At 36.7% G+C, this 27,099-nt stretch overlaps 2 protein-coding genes across 8 annotated transcripts in view; both read right to left on the reverse strand.

Annotated features, from left to right (window-relative positions):
- Window positions 1-27,099, reverse strand: part of RABGAP1 (RAB GTPase activating protein 1) — a 164,097-nt gene that overhangs the window by 67,244 nt on the left and 69,754 nt on the right. For all 7 annotated transcript variants that reach the window (XR_003901839.1, XM_029920012.1, XM_029920015.1 and 4 more), the window contains one exon: window positions 23,361-23,511. Coding sequence is in view for 6 of the 7 variants with exons in the window: in XM_029920012.1 (XP_029775872.1) it covers window positions 23,361-23,511 (151 nt within the window). In the remaining variant the exon portion in view is untranslated. The remainder of the gene's footprint in view (window positions 1-23,360; window positions 23,512-27,099) is intronic.
- On the reverse strand, window positions 6,230-7,481 carry GPR21 (G protein-coupled receptor 21). Its single transcript, XM_029920033.1, has one exon. It carries the CDS (start codon window positions 7,479-7,481, stop codon window positions 6,447-6,449), a length of 1,035 nt encoding a protein of 344 aa, XP_029775893.1. The 3' UTR covers window positions 6,230-6,446.

The following is a 27,099-nucleotide window of genomic DNA, read 5'->3' on the forward strand; positions in this document are numbered from 1 at the left end:
GATACGACCTGACATTCTGTATATGTAATGTTTCAATGCTATTTAACTGACACTGACAATGCTATTTGATTAATTTTTATAGGATTTTCATACATCTTCCTTTTCGAATTAGACAGTATATAGGTGCTGCATGGAAACCAAGATGAGTTGCTCCCCACAACTGACAAAATAATATGGCCACTCTCTGAATATTAAATCATAAAACAGTGTGTTGTATGGTGAAAGGTAAGACCAGTGATATGAAGCCACCTCAAAAAGAAAGAATGAGTAGCAGGCTTATAAGACTACTACAAATTACAAGGAATTTTACTAAATAACAAGTAACAAAAGAAATTAGTTTAACCTAAGAAATAGTACATCAATTAAACATCAATTAGAAGGTGGGTTGGCCAGCAGAGATGATTTCAACTTTTTATGATCCAAATGATCAGGTTTTCTCATTGTGGAGATGGGCTTAATCTGGGCTTAAACGTTCACACTACAAAACCACACTGTGAAATTCAACCTTCACCAAGCAACACACTGAATATGGTTTGGCTTCTGAAGAAGATCTACCAATGGGGAACAACTGCTCCCTACTGCCACTGCAGATATCTTATTTTATTCAACAAATTTTTAAACTGTTATTTTTGAGAGAGAGAGAGAGCGTGCGCGCGTGCTCATGAGGGGCAGAGAGAGAGGGAGATACAGAATTCAATGAAGGCTCCAGGCTCTGAGCTGTCAGTACAGAACCCCACATGGGGCTCAAACCCACGAATCGCGAGATCATGACCTGAGCCAAAGTCAGACACTTAACCGACTGAGCCACCCAGATGCCCCACGGCCTTCTTATTTTACACTAATAAAATGACATGATTTTTATACACTGGTATCAGGCAAACTCACCTAAAGAACAGAACCACACTATTCTGAGTGCCCCACCAGAAAGCCTTGGTAAATTCCTCCAGATAAAGTCATTCTGAGAGATTTTTTAAAAGGCAAATATTCACAGAATTTTTCATATGAAACATCTAAAAACTGTAAGTTCTACAAGAAAGGAATCATGTGATTTTTTTTTTTTTTTTTTTGAGAGAGAGGCAGAGGGCAAGCAGAGGAGCAGAGAGAGAGGAGACACAGAATCCAAAGCAGGCTCAAGGCTCTGAGCTATAAGCACAGAGCTTGATATGGGGCTCGAACTCACAAACCACAAGATCATGACCTGAGTCGAAGTTGGACTCAACCAAGTGAGCCAGCCAGGCAGCCCTGTGATCCTTCTCTATATCCCTCTGAGGCCAGCTGGTTGCAGTGTCTGGTATAGAGCAGAGCTTGGTGCGTAAGGACTTCTTGACTGTTTCTTAAGCTTTCCCTAAATCCGTTGTTATTACATAACAGAATTTTCCACACCCTCCAGCAGTATCATCCAAAGCACATCTTTCTGAATACATGACCAATGCATGTTAAGAAAAGAAAGGAATACAAAACTAGAAAACTGGTAACGACTGAGAGACAGAGCAAAACTACATAGTTAGAGTAGCTTCTTTCACACCAAGCTAGTCTATACCCCCTCTTTTCTTGTGACTGATTTTTACAGCCTACCTTATCTGCATTCAGAGCCAATAAGGTGATGTGATCCAAATACGTATTTCTTACCCATGCCATGAGAAACTGGCAGTTTGATAGCAGTGTCTGAAGTTCCCTGGGCCAAGGCTACCAGGTTTCAAGGTGTAAAGCTGCCTAGCATACAGAGCATGCACATTCCCACGCTAGTCTCTTGATATTAAAAAGGTATCTTTTATCATTTACAGTCTAGAATAGCCTTGAGCAACTAGAAGGTTCCTTATGGGCTCTGGACCTCCCTTTGAACATCACAGCTCTATAATGACTAGAAGTAATAATTAGAAAGAATCATTCATTAATCTTGTAAAGTCTACTATAAAACTTCTGCTCTGAGCCAGGTCCTGGGTTAGATTTTGGGGATAAAGATATGAAGAGATACTGTCCCCGCCTTTAGAGACTTTACAGACAAGTAAAGGAAGTAAATGAAGACAGTTTTATGAATTTAATGCTGTCATTTTAAAAAGGTGAGGATTTATCATGCCTCTCTTCTCAAATCTGGGATCGCTAACCAGCATGGGAATAGTCACCTAGCATTGAGCTTCTAAGACCTTAAGATAGGGGCCATCATACCATTATGTGTGACTTCCTCAGGTGTGAGGACATGGCAGATACAAATAATAGCACGCATTTTTATTGCAAAGCACTTTTCATATCACAAAGTACTTTTACATCCATTATCTAATTCAATTGCCAAAGTAACCCTAGGAGGGATAAGAGGACTATATCTCCTTTTATAGAAGAAATTAAGTGCTTAGAGAAGTGGCTTGCACTTATAAAACTAGTTAATTTGTAACAGAAACCTGGACATTTAAATTCTCAGTTCAAAGTTCATTTTAATCATATCATGGTGCCCTTGTCACCCAAATTTTGAAGAAAAGCCAAATGACTCATTTTCAGTTATAAGAAATGTCTAGAATAATGCCAGGGTCTGTAAAATATATTAATATGTACATTTAATATAAAATATTTAGTTTTCCTTCAACCTGAAATGGAAAAGTTATGCAAAAACAATACAGAGAACAATCTGTGAAGACTTTAAAAAATCATAAATGCCATGATTCTCCCATCCTTAATCTTCCCACAATCTGCTCATATAACAATAAATTCTGGTTTGCCAATAATTTATTTCACAAGTTTTCTATGATACAAAAACACATAGCAAAATTAAAACATTTCCTACAAAGCCACTGTGCAGATTTTTCTATCAAACCTGAAAGGCTGAGGAAACTCCCAGAAACTGCTCTACTGTCTGGGAACTTGTAACCCTGTTGCTTCATTTTCAAGTTCAAAGAGTGAGTGGACAATGCATTTATAGTACAAAAATTCAAGTTTTCCCAATCTTTAAAATACTGAGGCCATTGTTCAAGTAAAAAGAAAAGCCATTAGAAAAGGCTCAAAAAGAAATTCATCCAGCAATAAAGCTTAAAGAAAACCCCTTCCAAAATGGAATTTGGGAGTGAACATATCCATGAAAAATTCAAATATCCTTTCTGGTTTAAGACAGTTCTTCAATTAAAGTAGACTACTTGTTCTTTTGTAGCTGCTTTTCTGCTCTAAGAGGGAAAAACCCCCAACATCTCTGAAATCACTGTATAAAAGCGTACAACTAATTTACAAGTCTAACAATTAGTATGGTCTTATCTGAACATTTACTATGAAATAATTTCAATTCAATCACCAAAAGCTTGTTGCTTCCTCTGATATCAGTCACATACCATATATAGTTAAATGCACTGTCTTGCCAAAGCCCAAGGTAACTGAATCTAAAAATATACTTTTTTTTTCATTCTGAACTAGCAAGACTGGTATTTAAACCAAACGTCATCAAATGTTGCACTAAGTATGCCAAGATGAAAAGGTTACTTTAATACTACAAACTGTCCAAGAGGCACAGAAAATGCCCCTGGCCACTGAAGACTGAATGCTTACATCCATCCAGGTTCATCCTTTTCTCCCTCAACATGCACACACATAAGAAAATAAAAATTAGGGGCGCCTGGTGGCTCAGTCCGTTAAGCCTCCGACTTCGGCTCAAGTCAGATCTCACATTCGTGGGTTCGAGCCCCACGTCAGACTCTGTGCTGACAGCTAGCTCAGAGCCTGGAGCCTGCTTCCGGTTCTGTGTCTCCTTCTCTCTCTGCCCCTCCCTCTCTCATGCTCTGTCTCTCTCTCTGTATCAAAAATAAATAAAACATTAAAAAAAAAAAAAAGGAAAATAAAAATTAAAAAGCAGTACAATTAATGTGAGAAAAGAACTGGTAACTGGAAGAAAACGTAGACTTTATACAGTCCAATAAAGACAAGATAAACTGGAAAGACATCTGATATTAAACAAGTTTATCAGTTGGGAGGGAGTGGGAGGATTTTTCTTTAAAATTAATGCATGTACGTAATTTCTAGTTTTATGCTGAGACACTCTCAGAGATTCTTATTTGAAAAAAGTATTTCTAATAACATCTAAATTTGGTAGCAGGATAAAAATGTAAAAATCTCTTAACAAAAGCTCTTATTAAAAGAACTTCCTCGAGTCATTAAAAGATCAGCTTGATAGCCACCTCCAGAAAAATCAAACAAGTATTTTCTCTTTTCCATAAAATTTCCATAAGATCTTCCCCAAAGAATTTTCTCTTTCTCACAAGATGGAACTCTATTGCAGGAAAAGATTAAAAGGGCTAGGCACCCACAAAAGTAAAGCTCAACTGATTTAACAAGTTTTATAAAAATTAATCTTTAAGAGTCTCATCTTTGCTAAACTAAAAACTGAATGTGTGAACAGGTTACATTCTCCAACAGGTATGAAGAAAATGGAAATTTTGTTTTTCTTTAGATTTGTGCTATGTAAATAAAGGATAAATGTGTATAACCATTTCTCAAAGTCCAAGAGAAATGGTTTTTCAATTCAAATGGTGTTTAACAGAGCCACTGCTAACATAACTTGCAATTTCAGTATGATTTTTAAATTCTGAAACAGTTTAGAATCAAGTTTTCTATAACTAAATATAAAGAGCAAGCAAGCTTTTGGGAAGAATCCAGAATCTGAAATTTAAATGTTTATGTAATACTTATTCACTTAAGATAAAAAAGTTCAAGTAGAACACACATTTGAGGTTAAAATCAAACTGATATTTAAGACCCAAAATCATAAGAATGCTGCCCTTTATATTAAAAGCGGTAGTAGGTTTTCTAATATCATGACAGAAAACCAAAGCCTACCTGCCTGTTCTATAAATATCTGTGTCCTTGGCTGGATTCAAAACTCCACTTTTCCCATTTCCCTTGGGCTTCTTCCATCTCACTGAATACCATTGTTGTATTCAGATTATAACATCTAGCCAAAGGCAGAGATCACATAAGCCCCTGAAGACTTCCAAAACATTAAAACCAGTAGAAAAGCAGAGGAAAGACTCTCATGCCTGGAGCTGCTGGGAAATCCTTCTCTCCTTTTAGAAAAATAAACTTCTTGTTCTAAAGATAATCACTTCAAGAACAAAACATCACCAGTACATACAAATACACAGCAGTCTCAATAATTCTACAGAATAACAATAATAAAAAGCCTATAGAGTTTGCTAGTTACTTTGGCTTTTAAAAAAAGATTAAGAACTGTTATAGCAAAGTATTTTTTTTTGTCCAGAAAGAGAAGAGCAAAAGAGACTTAATCTCAAGTTCTCCTCGCATTCAAATGTGCATTCCTTAACACTAAGTTAAAAAAAAATGCTTTTGAAAAGAATTAGATGCTACTTTGTTGATTCCATTTAACCACAAAGAGAACATCTCAATCCCCTACTATTTAAAAAATGAACCAGTTATATATACAGTGTATTTTCTGACTCAGTTGCTTATTAGGACATCTTTTTCTCCCAGATATTCTAACATTTCAAAAGTTTCTGGAATAAAAAGAGAGAGAGAGACTAAAGATTCATTTTTATATATTTTCACCATTATAGAAATGGCAGCCATTAACCTATCATTTGTTTTTCAGCTTATTAAAATACATTTTGCTGTAAAGACAAGTCTAAATTGAAACATTTTCAATACACATATACATAAAGTCATGGGCAAAAATACTACAGCACAATCACTTTCTATGCACTCATTTCTTTAGATCTCCATGAAGCATGGCACAGAAAGTAGCTCATTTTTTCCTAAATTCTATGACTTGACTGCCCTTTTGTTTCATTCATGGTACACCGCAAAACTCTAAATTAACACTTAGGTGTTCACATTATTCACCATTATGTATTAAGAATTCTCTCAAGAGAATAAGATCTAAAATATAAAACATGTGGCTTTCTAAATGCCAGTGCTGACACCTGCAGTGTAGTTCTGCTTTGGAATATATAAAGAAAATTTTCAAATCCTGTTAATTCATCACTATTTTTTTAATATCCCTCTTAAAAGAATTCAATTGCACGTGAAGCCTAAAGAGCTGGAAAGAACCCAGAAAAGCGACCAGAAAATGACTTTTTTAAAATGCTGATGCTTTTCACACCCAGGTTCAGTCATGCCAGCTGAAGGAGGTGTTAGATATGGTTTTAGTTATTTTAAATCTTAAAAATGTAGTCATTTCCACGACATTAGAAAAACTGGAACCAAAAGCAAAAAATTTTTCTTCATTATCCTGATTCTCTGATTCAAAAGCACTTTTTAGAAAATAATTTCTGCAAACTTAGAAGGTATGTTCGATGGATCACTTGTTTGCTACTGCTCAGAGTCGAATTAGTTTGTCTCAGATTTCCTAGTAAGCTAGGGATACAAAGAGGTAAAAAGGACACAGAAACACACAGACAGACAGACACACACACACCCCCAGTGATCCAATATCTGAATCACTTCAGATATGGCATCCATCAAGGGGGGTCTTTGCTCCTAACTGTGTAAGGGTCCTTCGCTATGGTCTGACTTGCACAAGAAGTACACATGGCCCCTGAGAGGCGCTTTAGTCCCCTTTGGAAGACACTGTTGGAGAGACTATAAATGACACAGTTGCAGAAACTGTTACTAATAGCAAGCCAGGTGGTCAAGAAGGATGCGAAGCGGCTGCTGTGGCCAGTGGAGCTCTCCAACAAGAAGTAGATGATGTATGGCAACCAGAGGATGTAAAATACACTAGTAATTCGGAACAGGACCATGGCATAGCGCTTATCGGAACAGCTCTGCACCTCCCCAGTCTCCCCACTCTGGTTGCTGAAGCGGGCTTGCCTTTCGCTGATTTCCTTTGTGTGCTGTTGGCAGATTCGGAAGATGTTGAAATAGGTGAAGCACACAATGAGGGCTGCTGGGGCATATAACATCATCACGATGAACAGGGTGAAGTAGGGGTCGGTGTGCCAGGACTCTGCACACCACTGAAACACATCTCCATGATATCCAGGTTTGCCCCAGTGGAAAAAGGAAGGCAGGAAGACCATGGTGGAATATAGCCAGATTAGGAAGATACACAGGCGTAGTCTCCAAGGCGTGACCAGAGTATTATAGGTTAAAGGTTTAGTGATGGCAATATATCTATCGATGCTGATACAGGCCAGAGAGGCCATGGAGACACTCTTTAGAACTGATACTACAAACCCAAATGCCTGGCAAGTCAAAGACTCCTCTACTGGAAGCGAGTAGTGGAGGAGTGATAAAGAAGGGACCAAGCAGCTTACCCCAACCAAGAGGTCAGCATATGCCATAGTCTGAATAAAATAACTTGTAGTATGGTGGTTCAACAAAGGTGCACAGTGAAATACAAAAATCACAATGATGTTGCCAGAAATAATCAATACGGTGAGAAAGACAATAATAAATACTTCCAAAAGGCAAAAATTGACAGTTTCCAAATAGCCAAATGTCAAGAGGCAAAAAGGGCGGCTGCTCTGATTACCATCCAAGGTAGAGTTCATCTTGAGCTCAGGAGTGATCTCTCACTTCACGCTGCCGCTTGGCTGCTGCCAACAGTTCAAAGGAGCAGCTGCTGTCATTGCGGTCAGCTGTGTGTGTCTGTAATAATGCCAGAGGAGCCTTAGTCCCCAAGCTCCTGACGCTGCTCTGGTGCATTGCCTGCAGTGTAATTCCCCTTTAAATCCTTCTTGGAATAGGGAGAACCAGCAGCAGTTGTCTGGCCAGTCCCAGATGTGGCCATAGTACCAGGTTTACCATACACAGCGCGCCAGGGGAGTAAGGCAAACTCTGGGTACATTGTCTTCAGGCCAATGAGGGTAGGGGTTAGGGGCAGAGGAGAAGGAAGGAAGATTAGGAGCTTCAGCAGGAGTTGTAATGAGTCTCCTCTGAACAGCTGATAGAAGAAAAGGAGAAAGCATTTTACATTTTGCATCCAATGCCCTAATCAAAGAACCTGGCTAGCTCAGGCTAGTTTCAATCCTCCCACTCCATCCCACCCCACCCGGTACAACTAGGCACGGCTACTCTCGGCAGCACCCCACATAACTGGCCCTTACTTTACAGAGGAGGAGCAGCGACAGCAAGCTTTCATGATCAACATGAAACAAAATCAATCACAAGCCAGGTCAATCTAATCCCACTCCATCTCATTTGAGCCTCCTGAGGGAGAAAAGGAATCTGCTTATGGCATTTCTGAAAATATCTTACTATAACTACCACTAATAGAATTAGCTAAATTTCTTCACTGATTCCAATGTAATTATTTTGCCTTTTCGAAAACATTTCAACAGATTTGTCTGTCTAGCTCGATTTCAGAGTGTTACCTGTAATTCTGCATGCTGCAATCCAAACAAAAGCCACAAAACATCCTTAAAAGCAAGCCTTGCAGTGCAGGAATGTGCCTCAGCCCCGTTTACTGCAGAACTGAGACACAGAGGGAGGGGATAAAGGAGGAGGAGGGGAACCAGGGAGAAGAGGGGGCTTGGAAAAAGGAAGAAGGGGGGAGGGGAAAGAAAACGCCTGTGCACACACACCCTTCGCATTTTTTTAGCAGCTCGTTAGAATTCATCGCCAGAGAAGTGGTCCCTGATTTCCCAACTGAATAGTGGGGGAATAAATAACTTAATATGCCTGCAGTGCAGTGTTTGAAAGCTGTTTCCTCGTCTGTCTGGAATCCCCCTTTTAGTAGATGAGCAGAATTCAGACTGCTAGTAAGAAGAGGTTGTAACCTGGACAGAGTGCCAGCCAGGAATTAGACCGAAACATACTGCCAGAGGCGTAATGGTGAGAGGAAATTCCTATTTTCTTATAGCATTTTCCTCAAGAACAAAGAGCAATGTTAACGAATGAAAGCGTGTTAACAGTGCAGGGCAACTGAGGAATCACAATGCAGCGGCACTAGAAGTTCCAGCTAGAAGGCTAAATATTCAGCATTCATTTTCTCTCACAATTCATTGGATTCTGGCCAATTTTAAGAAAGAGGACAAAAATAACAAAGCAAACTTAAAAATCAGTTTTTCAAGAGGAAAAATATAAAGAAAACCTCACCCATTTTGAATACTGAGGAAACAGCACATAATCACGCTGTTTCTATATTCAATACTGAGATACCATTTCTTGCTTCTTTCTAGTTTTCTGGGAAGCAGTACACAAATATACAAATGATGGACAAGTAAACATACCCACTTTCACTCAGGCTTTAAAATCATACGGAGTTTCACAGTACAAAGTAGCTTATGTATCTTAGAATACACAATCTTGTTTGTGCCTACTTAAAATAATGCAATTTGGGAATATACTGTGGCTCTTCTGGTAATGACAATTTTCAGCAATCAGAAATGTGTTTTTTAGTATTTTTTCCTCCAGGTATTTTTGGACTCGCAATTTATTCTTCTAAATAAAGTTCCACATACCAGTAGAGTAAAAGAAAATAATCTAATGTTGGCATTTCTAAGCATTCTATAAAGTCAGCACACCTGGGCAGAGGTACAGGTTATGTGATCCAATTTTCATTTTTTGTTTTACATATATGGTTTCCCATTGAAAGCAAGTAGCCACCCATAATCAGAATTCAATTAATTATACTTAAAGGTCGAAAGCACTGTGCTTATTACTTATTACAAGGAGGGAAGAAATCGAAGAACTCATTGCACAGTTTGATAGATATATCTGATGGGTCTTACTGGAGAACACTGCAAAGTGTGGCATATAAAAAAAGCCATGGCACTGAACACCCGTCTGATTCAAATCCTTGCTCTTATATTACTTAGCTTCTCTTAACCCTCAGTTTCATCATCTGTAAAAATAAAATATTCCCTACTTTACAGAGTTGTTGCAAAATAAAGGAGACAGTGTATATATACAAAGGACTTATCAAGACTTAGCATACAGAGCACATTACTTTCTTTCTTCTCAACTAAAATATCCTTCCTAATTGGCCTGTGCTTTTCTGCCAACCATGTTGCACTGCTTAAGGATGGGGTCCTCTAATTCCTAAAGTGCCTCTCTTATTGTGACTGCCCAGGTCTAAGGAACACAACAGTTACTTGGACACTTTGCTGTCATAATACTTCCTCAAACGCATTGAGACTCCATATGCAAGGCAGTGAAAATATACGAAAAGACAGAATGATGATATGGCAACAATTATTCCCTCTATACTAATAATTTCTCTGCCTATATGTCTCCAGTCCTGACTTCACTTCTGAGCATTCTTTTCCATTTCTAATTTGCCTGCTACTCTATATATACACCTTCCACCTGGATATCCTGTAGATTTCAACCACAGCATGTCCCTAAATTAAAATCATTTTCCCCAACAAATCATCTTTTTTTCCCGGCACTTGGTTATGAAACTTAGGAATCTTTCTGACCCCTCTCTCCCCCTCAATGTACTATTCTTAATCACCAGGTTTCTGGATTCCTATGGTCGCTCTCAATTCAGTTTTAAATACTTTAAACCATCATTAAATATTGTCTGGGCATCTAGTCTTGTTCATTTTTCTGATCTATTCATTTCTGCCTAAATATCCAATAGCATTTGCTTTATTATGAACTGTTTAAGAACAGTCAATGGCTCCCTACTGCCTTTCCAATCTGACCTCACTGTTCTACCTCTGTCCCCAATACCTTGTCCTCCAGACAAACCAGGTTACTCATTATCCTATACATTTACCACAGACTTTGTTTTTGAATTCTCATTGTTTGAGTGCTTAATATTGGATGAAAAAAGAAAAGATTTGAGTCATATTTCAATAAATAAAAAAAGCATTCACCAAAGTCAGTAGTATAAGCTTTTCTAAATACTTGAATTTTGTCATGTAACTTATTTTCTCTTCATCTCAGTGTCTCATTTATAAAACTAGACAGTTATGGTGATAAAAAAGACATTGCATTAGGCTGATTACTTGAAAGAATTAAAACTGTAATAAAAATACAAGCTATTACATTACTATCACTAGTATAATAGTTCTTTCAACTTTGTTTCTATTGTAGTAAAACTACTCTTGGAGCTATAATCAAAATATTCATATAGGAAACATTAAAAAAAATAAGCCTGAGAGCCACACTTTATGAAATCAGTCAAGAATTAAATGTTTTGCTTCAGATTAAAAAGTTTCAAAAAAAAAAAAGAAAAACATTTTCTTCAAAAGACAGAAAATTATTAATGACATAAGGTGACAATAAGTCTATGTCTTCAAAAAAACCTATATATACATTTGCTTTCTAATTTAAATTCCAGTTCATTTGCAGTATAATGGTTTCAGATGTATGATACAGTGATTCAACATTTCCATACAACATCTGGTGCCAATCACCTATTTAACCCATGCCCCACCTACCTCCCCTCTGGTCATCAAAAGTTTGTTGTTTACAGCTAGGAGCCTGGTTCTTGGTTTGCTTGTTTATTTTGTTTCTTAAATTCCACATACAAGTGAAATCATACGGTATTTGTCTTTCTCTGACTTACTTCACTTAGCATAATACTCACTAGCTCCATCCATTATACATTTCCTTTTTAAAATAATGCAGTCTCATTGTGTGTGTATATATGTGCATAGATATAGACATAATATTTTTAAAAATAGTATTTCTGTATATATACATGACTGGAAGGAAACACACTGTAAATCAACTCTACTTTTCAGTGGACAGTGGGTGGGATTACAAGTGATTTTTAATCTTATGTTTTTCTATATTTTCTATATTTCCTCATTTCTTTGTATAGTTGACCCTAGAACAACATGGATCCCCTTACAAGTGGATTTTTCCGATAAATATGGTGCAGAACTATAAACGCATTTCCTCTTCCTTATAATTTAAATAACATTTTCTTTAGCTTCCTTTATCATAAGAGTATTGTATTTAATACACATACAAAACATGTGCTAATCAACTGTTTATGGTTTGGCAAGACCTCTAGTACGCAGTGGGCTATTAGTAGTTAAGTCTTGGGGAAGTCCAAAGTTATATGTAAATTTTCAAACGTGTGGTGGCTCATCCCCTCTAACCCACACATTGGTCAAGGGTCAATTGTATTAGTTTTATAATTAGGTTTTCAAAAAACAGCCAAAATAATATATAACATGTCCCCTTTGGGAAAGCTAACAAAAACTCTGGCCACAAGATGTCCTCCCCGAGCCACACTGAATGGATGATGCCAGGTTTACGTTACCGACTTCATGGGGTTCAGTTCTACCTGTCCTTATGCCGTCACAGCAATATTCTTCCAGACAGTCTTTAACAGCCAATTTAACTCAAAATGGACCCATGGAGCCCTGATTAGGGGCACCTGGATGGCTCAGTTGGTTGAGCATCCAACTCTTGATTTTGGCTCAGGTCATGATCCCACGGTTGTGGGACTGAGCCCTGCATAAGGCTTCGCGCTGAGCATAGAGTCTGCTTAAGATTTTCTCTCTTTCTTGTCCCTCTCTCTCTCAAAAAAAGAAAAATCCTATAGAATGAGAATATAACCGGAAGAACCACGTAAAAATGGCCAACATTTAACCATTTCACTTCTGGTTAAAGATTTTCTGATCTGCAAAACTGGTAACTTCTGTATTAGGTTCAAGCTAATACTAAATAATATTACAAAGTAACAGAACTAAAAAAGAAATAAGGCAGAAAAAGGAAACATAAAACAAAAAAGGGAAAAGACTATTCAAATTATATTAATACTTCTCTCAGCCTATTCAGTGACTTAATTATTACAGATGAGAAAGGATCAATTTCAGTTCTCCAAATCTGTAAGATTCACTTCTGGGCATTACCTATTATTCAGTAAAAATGAGCTATAAACGTTGATTTACTTAATTAACATACTATTTTAGTGCAGCTGACGTGGGTGTATTTGTATCAGCGTCATTCCAGAACCAATTTGAGGGCCTTTGACTCTTCTTTTACTCCTCTCTTCTCTCATCTCCCATATTCATTCAGTCACCAAGTTCCAAACATTCTATTATCTCTGAAACTTCTCTCAAATGATATCTTTCTTTATCCCTTCTGCCACTGCTCTGATCCAAGTCACAATCATCTCTTGCCTAACTTACTAACAGGTTTTGCTTCAATTAAGCTTACTCCATTCTAACTCAAGTAACTGGAATGACCATTCTATAATAATAATATAAATAATAGCAATAACTAAGCAATAATTTACACTTACTATGGGCTATAAATTGTACCTAGGGTTCTCACGCATTATCTAAGTTTATTCTAACAACTCTACAAATAAGGCATGATTATCCTCTCATTTTACAGATAAGTAAGCGAAAGTCAAATGTTAAATTGCCCTAGGTCAATGGCTTAAATACAGTATAACTAGGATTTGAATCAAGTCAATCTGGCTTCAGACATATATTCCAATCCATTTTGCATACTGGCTTCTAAATGTGAATATGATTTATCTGCTTAAAATGCTTCAATGACTTTCTATTGCCAGAAATCTCAAATACTCTTTCTTTTTTAAAAATTTTTAATGTTTTATTTATTTTTGAGAGAGAGACAGTGTGAGCAGGGGAAGGTCAGAGAGAGAGAGGGAGACACAGAATCTGAAGACAGGCCCCAGGCTCTGAGCTAGCTGTCACCACAGATCAAATACTCTTTATTTAAGCTTTTGAAGATCTGGCCCCTACTTATGTTTTCTGGTTTTATTTCCTTTCACCCTCTACGAAATTGCCAACCTCTCTCACACCCCTGCGCACGTGCTTTTCCTACTGATTTTTAACATCACACATGCCCCGAAGTACCCTATCCCTGACCAACAATCCCTTTCCTTGGTTATTTCTGAACAAGAGACCTTTTTGAATCCTTAGATGAGAAGTCCTTGTCATATGCCACACAGTAATATGTATTTTCTCTTCTGTAACTCTCATATAGCTTTACTGTAATTGATTAGTTGCTTGTTTCCTTCATTAAACTACAGTCTCTCCCAAACCAGGGAGCATGTATATTTTATTCTTGGCATATCCATGAAGCCTAACACAAAGCTGACATCAAGCAGGCTTTCAAAGGTATTTAGAGCTGACTAAACAACAAATGCCTAATAAGACAACAGGCAATTCTGAAGATCTTTCAAGTAAAACCCTAGTATGGCATGGTAACTGTTTAATTCACCTATTTATTAGGTTGATGCATATGAAATTGCCTATATGCAGATCGAAAATTATAGAAAATCAGATGTTTTAATATGATCAAGCCTATTATGTTTTCAGTCCTATAATTCAGGAGACCTTTAGAACTCCCTGGACAGATATGCCTTACAGAAACTCACTAGAGGAGACATGATGTTACAGAGATAGGAAATGGAGACCTGAACTTATTTTCACAAATAACAATTTGAAGAAAATGTGTTTTAGTCCATTCAGGTTGCTATAGCAAAAATACCAGACTGAATCACTTATAAACAACAGAAATTTAGCACAATTCTGGAGACTAGAAGTCCGAGGTGTTGGCAGATTTGGTGTCCCATGAGGCCCCACGACCATCTTCTGCTATGTCCTTATAAGACAGATGGCGCAAGGGAGTTAGCTGGGGTCTTTTTGATAAGGATACTAATCTCATTCATGAGAGCTGCTCTCTTTCGACCTAGTAATCTCCCAAAGGACCACTTCCAAATACTATTACATTGTGGCTTATGATTTCAACATATGAATTTTAGGGAGACACATTCAGTCTACAGCAGGTCTACTATAGCAATTGCTATCTGGGAGCACACAATATAATTTTAAAGTCTACTCAAAACCTATTTTCCTATAAAATCAGATAGTAGGAGTACTCAGTTGTGAAACAGTAGAATCATGGGATATTTTGGGGGACAGGATTCAAACATGCTATATACCTAATTTTCCAGAATATTCAAGCTTAAAGGAAGATCAACCATTTACTTTAGCAATTCATTTGAGTTCATATAAGCTAGTGGCAGAGCTGGAACTGGTACTCAGGCTTCCTAACTCCAAGGCCAGTGCTCTTTTTGCTAAACTGACTCCCTTTATGTTCTAGTTTTTGACACTATATCTAATTGAATCTTTCACTACTGCCAAGTCTACCAAAGATATTTTTAATTAAAACCAAAACAATGCATAACAATGAAACTGTAATTAGATATTTAAAATTAAATTTCCAGACTGGTAAAATGTGGCTGGGCCTCTAGGACTTCCCTTGAACAAACAATTAAAAATGTAAAGAATGATTACATAGACATGTTATTAACTTGGATTTTGGATACAAACTTGAAATTCATAGCAAAAGATTTTACAACCAAAGTTTATCAATAAAACCACTGGAGAAAATAAAGCAAACAGTTTTCTGAAAACACAAGGTTGAGTGATTATAAAAGGGATGAGAAACATAAGGAAGCAAATTTGACCTAAATTTCTGTTACTAAGCTAAATAAATAAATAAATAAATAAATAACGAGAGAGTTGATGGCATAAGAGACTAAATATAATCAAAAGAAAGAAAGGCCAGAAGTGGATTCTGGAAGTCGGAGACCAGAAAGTGTCTCCTTTTCCCTCCATTGTCAACTGCAGTTTGATTCACCAGTCCCAAACAGCTACAGGTCTTACAACTGGGGGCAAAAAAAAAAAGGGGGGGGGCCACTGGAATCCCTATGCATTACATATTAGGGTTCCTTCCTAATGTGTCTATCTGACAAGTTCTTTCTATTTAAAAAAAATTTTTTTTAATATTTTATTTAGTTTTGAGAGAGAGAGACATACATGGCATGAGCAGGGGAGGGTCCGAGAGAGAGGGAGACACAGAATCTGAAGACAGGCTCCAGGCTGAGCTAGATATCAGCACAGAGCCTGACATGGGGCTCAAACCCACAACTGTGAGATCATGACCTGAGCTGAAGCCGGACACTCACCCAGGCACCCCTGACAAGTTCGATCTAGAAATCAAGATTGAGGAGCCTTTGGTCAAAGGCCAGACGAATAGAAAACAAAGAATCTAGGAGTATCTGGTCTGTAGAAATTTATTCCATAAAGCCAAGGGTAGTTCAGTATCAAGAAGTCTATCATAATGTTGTCAGATTATGTACCTATTCTATTATAAATTTGCAAAAATCATATTAAGTGCAAAAATAAAAACCCTCTTAAGGGGCACTTGGGTGGCTAAGTCAGTTAAGCATCTGACTTCAACTCTGGTCATGATCTCGCAGTTCATGAGGTGGAGCCCCACATTGGGCTCTGTGCTGACAGCTCGGAGCCTGGAGCCTGCTTTGGATTCTGTGTTTCCCTCTCTCTCTCTGCCCCTCCCCTGCTTGTGTGCACTCTCTCTCTCTCTCTCTCTCTCAAATAAATAACATTAAAAAAAAAACTATAGAAAAACCCTTCTTAATAAAATTTAGTAGACATTTCTAATAAAATCTCAAAGCCAGAGATGGAAGAAAATCACTTAAATAAAATAAAACCTACAGGAGCGCCTGGGTAACTCAGTTGGTTGAGCATCCAATTTGGGGCCAGGTCATCATCACATGGTTCATGGGTTCGAGCCCCACATCGGGCTTTGTGCTGACAGCACGGAGCCTACTTCAGATTCTTTGTCTCCTCCTTTCTCTGCCCCTCCCCTCCTCACTTTCTCTCAAAAAATAAACATTAAAAAACATTTTATTAATAAAAAAAAATAGAGGCACCTGGTGGCTCAGTTGGTTAAGCATCCAACCAAAGTCGTGGTTCATGAGTTCAAGCCCTGCGTTGGGCTCTATGCTAACAGCTCAGAGCCCAGAGCCTGCTTCAATTTCTGTTTTTCCCTCTCTCTCTACCCCTCCCCTGCTTGCACTCTGTCTCTCTCTCTCTCTCAAATGTAAACATTAAAACAAATTTTTTAATAAAAATTAAAACTTATGAAAGAAATGAACAACATGCTTTCCAAAAAATTAAACTAAAACCACCTTAATTAAAATCAGGAACTAAATAAAGATGCTAGTTATTATCATCATCATTTAACACTGTCTTAATGTTTCTAACATACAAGGAAAATGGAATAGTCTGCATGAACAGTGAAAAATGAAGTGCAACTGTTTCTGCTGCTATTACTGCATACCTGAAAATCTCAAAAGATGCTAGTATCCAATTAGAAGAACTAATAAAAATATGAAGAAGCAGATGGATAGAGAATTTTAAAAACCAATGTCTATTCTCTATTGTAGCAATTAGGACCTTGAAATGGAAATCAAAAGAAAAAAAAAACTCCATCTGCAACAGTAAAAACACTCTAGGATAATCCTTTGGAATAAATTTAACAAAAAAGGCACAAGACATATATATGAAGGCAACTCTAAAGCCTTTAACAGACATACAATAAGATCTGAACAAGTGGTAAGATATGCCATCTCTTAGATGTAAAGACACTATAACAATGTAATTTATAGCCTAAATTAATATGTAAATTAAATAAAATTCAAATTAGAATCCTTACATAACCTTATAGGGAAGCAGTGGTAGTGAGACTGGAGAAAATGATTTTAAGATTTATATGAAAGATTAAATATGCAAGAATAGGTAAAAAATATGAAATAAGAAACAGTGGAAAAAGATTTCTTTTCCAGATATCAGAACATAACTCAAAGCCTCTTTAACCAAAATAGCATTGGTATAGGAATACACAAACTGATCAATAAGCAGAAAATTCTATAACTCAGTCCCAGTATATATGAGAATTTAAGACATAACAAAGCTGGTAGTTCTGATCAGCAGGAAAATAGGAGAAGCACAATTGGTTATCCATCTGGGAGAAAGTAAAACTGGGCTGCTATCATATGCCATGTACAAAAATAAATTCCAGATGGATTAAAGATATAAATATATAACACATACAATAAAAATCTTGCAAGAAAACCTCAGAAATTGCATATACAAAACTCAGAGTTAGGAGAGACCTAAACCAAGACACACTTCTCTACATAAAAACTGAAAATGTCTTGTATGGCATAAAACCATAAATTAAGTCAATAGAGAATTCAAGTTTACGAAAGATATTTATAAAAAAGATAAAAGATTAATATACATAATAGTGCAGAGTTCTGTTTTTGGGTAAATGATTTTTACATTTTTTAAAAAATTTATTTATTTACTTTGAGAGAGAGCAAGTATACACATGGGAAGGGCAGAAAGAGAAGGAGAAAGAGAATCCCAAGCAGGTTCTGTGTTGTCATAACAGCGCTTGATGCTGGTCTTGATCCCATGAACTGATCATGACCTGAGCTGAAATCAAGAGTAGGATGCTTAATCAACTGAGCCACACACGCACCTTGAACATTTTTATCTTATCTAAGTGAATTCTTCCATCTCTGGTTTTGAGATTTTATGTTTAAAAAAGATGAAGAGAGGCGGCTGGGTGGCTCAGTTGGTTAAGTGTCTGGCTTCAGCTCAGGTCATAATCTCATGGTTCTAGGGTTCCAGCCCCACGTTGGGCTCTGTGCTGACAGCTCAGAGCCTGGAGCCTGCTTTGGATTCTGTGTCTCCCTCTCTCTGTGACCCTCCCCTGCTCCAGCTGCCTCTCTCTGTCTCTCAAAAATAAATAAAAAACATCAAAAAAAATTTTTTTAAGATGAAGAGGTAATTCACAGAAGCGTAAATTGCTTAAATTTTTACCAGTAGTCAGAGAACTGCAAACTAAAATATGCTATCACTTACATCCACTGATAGCAAAAAATTAAATACAGTTACTGATGACTAATACTGTTTGGGATACAGGGTACTTTCCTATACCACTGGTGAACTATGAACTGCAATAGCCTTTCAGAGAATCACATTGGATATAAGTAAACTAAATATAAAAATTAAGTAATCAGTTAAAAAAAACATGTCACCCTTTGATCTAGCAATCACATTCTTTAGACTCTTCCATAAAAATAAAAGATTTAGAACATGTTTAAGTATGTTTAGTAAAACACCATTTAGTGGCTAAAATCTGGAAGCAAAGTAAATGCCTACCAATAAAAGAATAACTGAATAAAAAACTACACATAAAAACAAATGTGTTTGTCTACATAAAATTCTGTATAAGTATATATATGGCTGCATAAAGAATTTTTTTTAAGTTCAAGGATGGACAAGTAGGGAGAATAATGGAAAAGAACCAGCTTTAGAGTCATTTCTGAGTTCAAATTCTGCCTCTATCATTTATTTACTATCTGAATGGTTATAAGCAAAATACTAAGCTTCACTGAACCTCTGTTTCTTCGTTTCTAAGATGGAAATAGTTATTACCACTTCACAGGGATTTTTCTTAGGATTTATGACATAATGGTTATAAAATGCTTAATTCAGCATGTGACACATGTGCTCAAAAAGCGCAGCTACTACTATTGTTATATTTTCCCCTTCTTGAGATGAAAAAAAATCTAAAGTTCCCACTTAAAAAAAATCACTGAAACCTAAAATTAAAAAAGGGGGGGGGGAGAAGAGTGCCCTCACACTCCACTGCTTTTAGAAATAAGAAACACCTTAAAAATACACATGTACCTGTATATATACCTTCTATGGCTGAAAGGTAATCTGTCCCTGGATTATAAACGTCACATGTGGGAAAAACCCTACGTGTATCCACTTATAAGACAAGCTTGATAATTAAAGCAAGATGATGACAAAGATGTTCATCAGTTCTATTTGCAAGGTAATGTTTGGGGTCTTCATTCTATAAATCAAGTCACTGTTTCTTGCCTTAAATTTAGTCTATGAAGAAGCCAAAAAAAAAAAATCCCTCTAAAGTAATACTACAAGTGAATTTTAAGAACATATAGCATATACCTGGCAAAGAACCCATCTCTAGAATAAATTAAAACCTTCTGGAAATTAGTAACTTACAAATATAGGTAAATAAGATTCTCTCTCTCTATATATATTTATATACATATATATATAGATATTTTGAAAGTGTACATATATGTGTAACATGTACAAACCTTGCTGTTTCAGTCCATTTGGACTGCTGTAACAAAATACCACAGACTAGATGGCTTAAAAACATCCAAAACTTATTGCTCACGGTTTTGGAGGCTGGAAATCCAAGATCAGGGTGCTGACATGGTCAGGGGTCTGATGAAGGCCCTCTCCTTCGCTGCAGACTGGTGACTTCTTGCTGTGCCCTCCAATGATGGAAGGTGGTAAGGGATCTTTCTAGAGCTTCTTCCATAAGGACACTGTGTGCTATCATGAGGGCTCTGTCCTCATGACCTAATCACCTCTCAAAATGCTCTACATCCTTCATAAAAATTATTTTTTTACTTAAAGTTTTTTTAATGTTTGTTTATTTTTGAGAGAGAGAGAGACAGAGCATGAGTGGAGGAGGGCCAGAGAGCAAGGAGGACACAGAATCAGAAGCAGGCTCCAACCTCTGAGCTGTCAGCACAAAGCCTGACATGGGGCTCGAACTCACAAACCGCAAGATCATGACCTGAACTGAAGTCAGATGCTTAACCAAATGAGCCACCAGATGCCCCACATTTTTTTTTAGAGAGAGAGAGAGAGAGAGAGAGAGAGAGAGCGAGCAGGTGAGTGGAGGAGAAGGGCAGAAGGAGAGAGAGAGAGAGAGAGAGAGAGAGAGAGAGAGAATCTCAAGCAGGTTCCATGCTTAGTGTGGAACCTGACATAGGGTTGATCCCACAACCCTGAGATCATGACCTGAGTCGAAACCAAGAGTCAGACACTCAGTGGACTGAGCCACCCAGGCACCCCTCAAAGGCTCCACCTTCTAATAACATCACTTTCGAAATTAAATTTTACCACATGAATTTTGAGGGAGACAAACATTCAGACCATAACATTTGCTAAATGCAAGAATGTTCATAGCAGTTTTGTTCACAATGGCTAAAACTGGAAGAGAACAAAGCAAAACCAAATATTTAGAACAGCAGAATAGATTTTTCTCAACTGTGGTTTATTCCTACAATGGAATGCTCTCAGCAATTAAACAACTGAAAACAAAAAGATAAAGATGAATTCCTGATAAACTCCCACATCAGATGAACAAGTGAAATGCCATACAAACAGCTATGTGCTGCATGATTATATGATTGCATTTAAATGAAGTTCAAGAATAATCAAAATTAATGTAGGGAGAGAAATGTCAGAATAATAATTATTCAAGGGTGGAAAAGGGGTGGTTATGACTAGACAGGGACAGAAGTAACTTTCTGGGGCGATGGATATATTCCTCCTCTTGGTAGTAGTCACAGCAGGGTATTTGCATGTAAAATACCACTAAGTTGTACACTTTGAAGTTGTGTACCTTAGCCTACATAAACTACAGCTTGCCGTAAAAATAAATTTAAAAAATTTTAAAGTAGTTCCTCCCCACAACACAATTCAGTACAAACTTTAAAATGACAAGTACCATTCCTATAAAATGAAAACTATTATTTCCAGGAAGACTGAAAAGAAAAGCAATACCAACTTATATTAAATAACACTGTAGTGTAAAACAAAATGAAGCATTCACCAGTATCATGACAGTTATATCCAAATTTTCTTTTATTAATTTTCTTTTTAAAAAGAGACTCTTACTTTTTATTTTTACTAGAGAGAGAGGGCAGGCACAAGCAGGGGAGAGGGAGGGAGAGAATCTTAAGCAGACTCCATGCTTAGTGCAGAACCCAAAACAGGGTCAACCTCACGACTCTGGGATCATGACCTGAGACAAAATCAAGAGTCAGACACTCAGCTGGCTGAGCCGCCTAGGTGCCCCAATAATTCATATTTTCTGATCATCTATCAGCAATTTAAACAATTATACAGCCACGAGAAATTTTTTCAGTTCTAGCCACCCGAACAGAAGTTTAATGTGAAATAAAAAGTACACAACACCACGATACGAAAACCTTAACCAAACATACTAAATTTTGTTAATAAAATGATCTTTTACACGTTATACAACTACCAGGTTCCTAGTTAAAAAAAAAAAAAAAAAAGATGTCACTATTTTCATGGAACCAGAAAAACAGGATACTACCTAACTTTAATTTATCTGTATGAAAAGCCACACCAAAAGCATTTAAGAAACAATTTTTGACCAAATGTTTCAAAAAGACTTCAAAAGAAGAACTAGATAGTTAAAACTGAGAATTATATATCCAAATTATAATTTGCCAACAATAAAAAAAAAATCAAGTAGGTGTACCTTAGCTAGCTATACACGTACCCTAATTTTTCAGTACTTCTGTTCACCTGTGAGTTCAATGCTCTTCCATCCTTCCATGCCTGAAAGCTCCCTTCTGGAACGGGTCTTACATGCTACATTCCTGATAAAAGACTCTCCTATTCTCGTAGGGTGAGTTAATCACCACTTTGATGGTTCCCACTGCTATTTCAGACCATCATACGACCTACATCTACATTATGACAAATCATCGCTTTTTGCTTCACCTCCTAGCTCTTGCACTGCAGTTTTGATAGGCACTCAATAAATGCTATTTGAATAATTATAGCAACATAATGGAAAAAATCAGAATATTATTTCTTGAAAGAAAAACATCTGTCTAGAAATAAAATGAGAAGAACAATATTTTGATCAAATACAAGTCCTTTTCTGGTAAGAAAAGGTTCAATTTCATGTTCAATTGCTGTTTTTCCCTATAAGATTTTTTTAAAGTAACAGTTTTATGGAGCTATTATTCAACTCAGGTTTTAATATATTTTTAAAAGAAGTCCTACCTTTTGTCACACTAAAAAATTCTTATGTATTATTGAGGGTTCTGAGCAACTCATTCATAACCCAAGTTTGGAAATGGAGAAACTGCTTTCCAGAGAGAAATACTCCATGAGTGGGAGAAAATAAAAACAAATTAAAACCAATGAGATGGGCACAAAGGCACAAAGAAAGCATCATCTAATATTGAAGAAAATAACTTTAAATTCTTGTATGCTATTCACAGAATAGTTTTTGTTGCTTCGCTTGCAAAACCTTGAGGAATAAAGGAACTTGAGATGGGGATACTACATAAAATGAGAATTCTTCATTTTAGAGGAATGAGCTAAAAGGGAATCCAGTGTAAGAGAATAAAAATCATGTTCTTCTTGTTGTAGAAACTAGAACTAGGCCTTACCTACAAAAAGCACATTTCTGTGAAGTGTGAAAACAATTAAAATAAACAAAAGATAATGTTTCATATTGCATGGCACAAATGATCTGACTGAATAGGCGATTATGGTCAAAAAGGATTTAGATACACAATGAGGAGAGGCCATCCATTGCCTCTAAGGCGGAGTCAGTCAAGGAAGAAAACCTTTCTCCTTCTCTTTTGTGCCAACACTACAAACAAGTTTGGGCTAGAAGTATATAAAGAAGTTATAAAAAGTTTTTGAAGTCAAAGAGCCACAATAATGTTTTCATAACAAATTTCTAAAAGGATTAAGGCTGAGGCTGAATTATCAGCCCCTTACCTTTGTAATGAGAATTCGGTATTTTTCTACCAGGTGGTCGTTGTTGTGACAGCCTGCTAGCAGCTGCCAGACTTCCCCTCGCAGAGCCTCAGGAACACCACTTCTTACCAAGGAGGACAACTGCTTGGGTCTCACACTCAAATTGAGATGCCTGAAAAGAGAGCCATAATCTGTAAGCACATTAAAGAAATATTCTCTAAAGAGTGTTTTGTTTTGTTTTTTAAGATTTTGTTTTTAGGTAACCTCTATACCCAACATGGGGCTCAAACTCACAATCTCCAGATCAAAACTTGTGCACTTCACCATCTGAACCAGCCAGAAGCCCCTAAAGAGTGTTATTTTTATGAAAACTAAACTAAAACGTTTTTAAAAGACTTAATAAAGGTAACATACTAATAAAGAAAAAAATGTTGAATTAAATAACCATAAAAGATTTGGTGAAGGAAAGAAATGTGCAGTTAGACTGTTCTGTAAGTATCTTTAAATTATTGCTCTACTTTAAAATTAAAAAAAAAATTTTTAACGTTTATTTATTTTTCAGAGAGACAGAGTGAGAGTGGGAGAGGGGCAGAGAGAGAGAGAGAGAATGAATCCGAAGCAGGCTCCAGGCTCTGAGCTGTCAGCACAGAGCCCAACGCGGGGCTCAATCTCATGGACCATGGATCATGACTTGGGCCGAGGTTGGATGCTTAACTGACTGAGCCACCCAAGGTGCCCCTAAAAAATTTTTTTTGATAAAAATCAAAACTGGAGACCATAGCTTTATGATTGTAGCTTATGTAAGAAAAACAAAGCACTCATCAGTGGACATATAGCCAAAGATAAGGGCTCTGCCCTGCATCAAAATTCACAAGTGAATTGTGTATTTATATGTTCTAAGTTAAAAAATTTATTCTAAGTTAAAAAAAATACTTAAATATGAAAATAAAACTTTCAGTGCCTTTTATGATACTTTGCTTCAAGTAATATTTTTGAATGACTGATGGAAAAGGAAGTTTTTACTGTACTATTATAACATTAAAACAAATTATTAACGTCTTTGAGGTTCATTTATCTTATCTATAAAGTGGGAAAATAAAACTTATCTTGAAATTTTGGTATCAATTAGTGCTTTGCATACAATCTTATTTGATTCTCACAACAACCATGTGAGGAAGGTGGTTAGTATCTCCCAGTTTTATAGATGGAGAAAGAAGTTCAGGGAAGTTGATTACATGACTTAGGGAGTCCTCAAACTCTAAAACCTATGAATGCTCTGTCTGATATCACGGCTGCTTTGTGGTTTCAGAGCGACCATTACTGAGTCAATAAAGCAGGACCCGCTGACATGGAATGGCTCCTGTGACTATCAGATTTAAACAGAAGTTACTGATACAAAATGACCACTCTCAAAATACAGTAAGGACTCAGATTTTTCTCAAAATGTTCCTAGAATTCTACAGAATAAGGCAGAGTACATTTAAAAATGGTTAATTCTGTGAGGCTCGTACTCTAATGTAGTCGCTATAGACAATTCAATACAGTTTTGTCTTTGCTGGGGAAACGAAATCATATAAAAGTTGAAGGGCTGGGAGAAGAACAAAAGCAGTTGTTATGTAATTTAAGGACTGGGGCACTAGGGTCTGTGAGCCCATGTGGCCCCCTGCCTGTTTCTGTAAGTCAGCTTTCCTGGAGACAGCCAGTTTTGTTTATGTGTGATGTACGACTGCTTCTGCCCTACGACAGCAGACTTACATAGTCGGGACAGAGATTACTGGGCCACAAAGCCTAATATTTATGACCTGTACATATTTATGGCCTAAATATATATGACCTGACCCTTTACAGAAACAATAAGCCTAACCCTAGATTTGCTAACCCTAGCTTAAATTGGTAAAATTATTTTTGAATAATTCTGTGATTAATCACATTAAATTTATCCACTTCAACATACTCTTTTATACCAACATTAGTTACCTTATCCACTAAGAGTCACATTTAAATGAACTTGGAGAATTAGAGCTCAAAGGTACCACTACTAATATTGCCACTAAAATCTAACGTGGAATTAAATAAACCAGCTTTAGGATCAGACTTGCCTGTGTTAAAAATTCTAGGTCTGTCATTTACGAACTAAAATTGCTGACTAAATCTCTGAGCCAGTTTCTTCATCTGCATGAATGGATACTAGTTCATAAGGTTGTTTTTGTGAAATAAAGCACAGAACTTAGCACAATGCCTGGCACATGTAAATTTATTAATTCTTACTATTACTACTAGTACGACATCCACTATTTTTAATTTACAATAATCCTGAATGGCAATTTGAAAGACTTGTATATTTTGTAAATGAAGAAAGAGACTCAGAAGAATTAAGTGACTTGCCCAAGACCCTACAGCTTGGAAGTAAAAGAGGTTGGATTTGAAGCCAGGTCTACCAGGCTCTAAAATTCCACAATATTGCAATGTTTCCTACCTATAGAAAATATATAATGATGATGGAAAAAAATGATGAAATGAATTAAAGAAAAAAACTGTATTATCATTTCTGAAGATATGACCCAAACCAGCAAAAACAGTTTTAAATAACCTAAAAAAATGTAAACTCAATTAATATATTTGAGGAAGTGGGACAAGGACGTAATTTTAAAAATTCAGAAACTGAATAAACAAAACTTGATGGAAAACAAATTCCAAGCAATTGTATAAAACGCTGGTGAGTTCATCCAATAAAAGCTAGAGTCTAAATGCTATATCTAAATGATTTTAAATACACTGTTATGTAACCATGTCAAGATTCAATTACATTTCTATTTTAGAGCAGAAACCTTTTTCTTTGGATGAAATGCCTGCCAGCAGCAGTCCAAACACTCTAAATTCACTGAACTGAAAACATAATTGTTGACGAGAGCATCAGCAGGTCTGTCTTCTGACTGCTAAAGGAATATCAAATATAAGTGAGAACCATATCCCAGGGGGGCTTCTGCAGAGTTCATTTATTAAAAGCACTTGTGTAAAGATAAACCACGCTTTGGTTTGCATTCTCCTCCTGTACACATTTGACATTTCCCGATGTGGAGCACATTTCACCAAAAGTGTAAAGCACTGTGAGAGATGTGAGAGAGCTAGAAGCAGATGATGCCCATTTGTAGTCCCATTCCTTAAGGACATGGAAGATTTTTAAATGCCAAAACACGGTTTTCTAAGAACAGAGTGAAAGGCTTCAACAGTTAAATTTTCTGAGAAAAATCAGACCCCAAAGTAACAGGCCCATGGGGAACTCACATGACAACTCTAACAACCAGAAAGTCAGAAATTAGAAAAGTGCTCACATTGCTTTTAAGCTTTTTTTTCCCCAGCATACACTGGTATGGTATAGAGAGGAAAAAGGAAACTACATAAATGCCTCACCAACTTGACTTACCAGAGTATCTCTGGTTTTATTAACAAATACCTGAAATTAGTATATCCTTTTTAGTCTATAGGATACTGTTTAACAATGTTGTCAAGCTATCTCTTGAGCCCTGAATTTTACAAGTGTCATTAGGAAAAGTAACTGTGAGAGCAGTCAGTATACAGAGCGTGCTCATAACACTCTGCTGCACGTAACACAGGTAAGGAAAGATCCTACCTGAGGTCTCTCCGGTGGCTCTATGCATTGTGTAAGCGTCCTCCAAACTTCCCTGATAATGGTGTATGGTCTTAATTGTTGTGTATTATCTTTGTCAGTGGTTCCTAAATGCATCAATAAAAAGGACAT

This window comes from Suricata suricatta, chromosome 13, assembly GCF_006229205.1.
Source record: "Suricata suricatta isolate VVHF042 chromosome 13, meerkat_22Aug2017_6uvM2_HiC, whole genome shotgun sequence".
Classification (NCBI taxonomy): Eukaryota; Metazoa; Chordata; class Mammalia; order Carnivora; family Herpestidae; genus Suricata; species Suricata suricatta.